The sequence below is a fragment of the Cucurbita pepo genome, chromosome 18 (genome assembly GCF_057944985.1).
Source record: "Cucurbita pepo subsp. pepo isolate OVF chromosome 18, ASM5794498v1, whole genome shotgun sequence".
Lineage (NCBI taxonomy): Eukaryota > Viridiplantae > Streptophyta > Magnoliopsida > Cucurbitales > Cucurbitaceae > Cucurbita > Cucurbita pepo.
Window position 1 is genome coordinate 999,976 of NC_141815.1, and position 2,501 is coordinate 1,002,476.

Here is a 2,501-nt window from a genome sequence, read left to right on the forward strand (position 1 = left end):
CAAGTACATCGAGTAAAATCATCAACAATAGTGAGAAAAAAATGCAAACCAGAATGGGTAGGAATTTTATGTGGTCCCCAAACGTCACAATGTATCAGATCAAAAGCAGAATGGGTTGTTATTGAACTTCTTGGGAAAGACAACCTAGTTTGTTTTGCTAACGGGCAGATACTACAATTATGAGAATAACTCGCATTATTAAGATGCAATTGATCAGCTAGAAGTTTAAAACAAGAAAAGGAAGGATGACCTAGGCGTAAATGCCACAAATCAGATGACTGAGATACTTGATGAGCTGAAGATTTGATTGGAGACGAAGAAATATGATAGAGACCTCCAAATTGTTTACCCGAGCCAATCATCTTCCCCGTAGCCAAGTCCTGCATAACACAAGAATCAGGATAGAAGGTGACATAACATTTCAAGTTATTGGTAAGTTTGCTGATCGACATTAGGTTTAAATTGAATGAAGGCACACATAAAACGTTGTTTAATTGAAGGTTAGGGCTAAGGGAAATATTGCCAGTATGTGACACACGTGCTGTCTCTCCATTAGGCAAATTTATTGTAGACATGATGGCAGCCTTTGGTTCAGTCATAACAGAAGATTTTGATACTATATGATCTGTAGCTCCACTATCGAGAATCCATGAATTAGAACTCGCAGAGTTAATAGATAATGTAGATATGGGAAACAAACCTGCAACATTGATGTGATTGTCAGAATTACCAGAAGGGTGATGATTGATTGCAGATAAGGCTTGTGCTATCTGTCGTAATTGCTCAGAAGAAAAATTTGGAATGGAATTAGGTGACTGTTCTTCTGTATTCAACTGTGAAACATCGGCCATATTTGCAGATGATCGATAGCCACGGTTATTGTGTTGATTGTCTTGTCTTGTCCTTCCAGAATTATTTTTCTGTCGACACCGATCTTCTGTATGGCCCCTTCTATCACAAAACTTACAGTGAAACTTAAGAATTCGACACTCATTAATTGTATGACCACTTTTATTGCAGTGTTCACACAATTTGTCCTTGGCGAATTTTGAATATATTGTTTTCTTTTGCACTGCTAATGCAATCGAGATTTTCTCAGTAGGTTCGGAAGTTACCTGACGCTGCATCTCTTCTTGTACAAGTAATGAATAGGCTTGCCTCACATTAGGTAATGGAGACATCATCAATATGTTAGATCTCACCGTTTTATAAGACTGATTGAGCCCCATGAGCAATTGCATCAACTTGTCTTCTTCGCGTTGATCAATATGTATTTGACGTTGATTACAGGTAAATGGTGTGCGGTACGCTTCCAGTTCATCCCAGAGTGCTTTGAGCTTGGTGAAATATGTTGACAGTGCCATGGTTCCTTGTGACATCGTTGCTATCGAGTTTTGTATTTGAAAAATTGCTGGAGCATTCTTTTGTGAGAATTGATCGTGAAGATCAACCCACACTTGATGAGCTGTCTTGGCGTGAATAATGCCTTTAGCGATATCTGCTTCAACGGAATGAGTTAACCAAGATATTATCATACTGTTGCACTGATTCCAGAGTTCGAATTCGGTTGAATTTGCATCTTGGGACGGTTCCTGAATTGTGCCATCAATGAAGCCAATTTTCTTCTTGGCAATAAGAGCATGCATAACTGATTTACTCCAGGATTGATAATTTGCTCCATTTAATTTGATTGGAACAAGTGAATATCCTGGCTGATCAGAGTGATGAATATAGTACGGATGTGTTAAATCAACATCCGAAATTTTGAAGCTGGATTTGGCTGATTCCGCCATAAAGGAAATTTTGATATTTAAGAACACCAAGATCGGTGCTACTTTTATTTCAGGTAAAGGCAAGGCACCATTGTACGGCTAACGACGACATCGCAAGTAAACTCCATAGCACATGCATATGATAATAGTATTTCATTTCTTAGACTTTACGTTAGTATATGGTGTTTTTACTTTTAAATGTCTTATTTGTTTTGTATAGTGTTTTTGTTATGTAGTTTTAAAGATGTTTTCAAACATGTAAGTCCATTATAGTGTCTTATAATGAAGTTTTTAAGTAAATACTAAAATTGAGAAATGCCTTAAACTAACCTATGGTCTAAGAATTTAAATATAATTATCCTATGCATGTGCCATGGTCATTACTTGTGATATCATTGTCAGCCGTACAGGGGTGCCTTGCCTTTACCTAAAAAAATAAAAGTAACACATGACTAGAGTACTTTAACAAATACTCACTAAGTGACCCCACTATTGGGGCCAGGGAATGCTAACCCTTTACCTGAAAAATAGAAGTAGCACATGACTTGAGTACTTTAACAAATACTCGCTAAGTGACCCCACTATTGAGGCCAGGGAATGCTAACACAAGTCATTTATGATTAGGGACTTATCGTTAAAATCATCATAGGAGTGGACTCCAGCAGCCGGACGTCTGAAGGTTAGCAAACCCTCGAGTGTCATGCGAGGCATGATCATCATCATAGCATA

General features: G+C 37.8%; 1 protein-coding gene across 1 annotated transcript; it reads right to left on the reverse strand.

Annotated features, from left to right (window-relative positions):
- Positions 1–246: 246 nt before the first annotated feature.
- On the reverse strand, positions 247–1,825 carry LOC147786764 (uncharacterized). The gene is made up of 2 exons (XM_087119432.1): positions 701–1,825; positions 247–380 (listed from the first exon to the last, which is right to left on the reverse strand). Exons 1-2 carry the CDS (start codon positions 1,791–1,793, stop codon positions 346–348), a joined length of 1,128 nt encoding a protein of 375 aa, XP_086975558.1. The 5' UTR covers positions 1,794–1,825; the 3' UTR covers positions 247–345.
- Between the last annotated feature and the right edge of the window lie 676 nt (positions 1,826–2,501).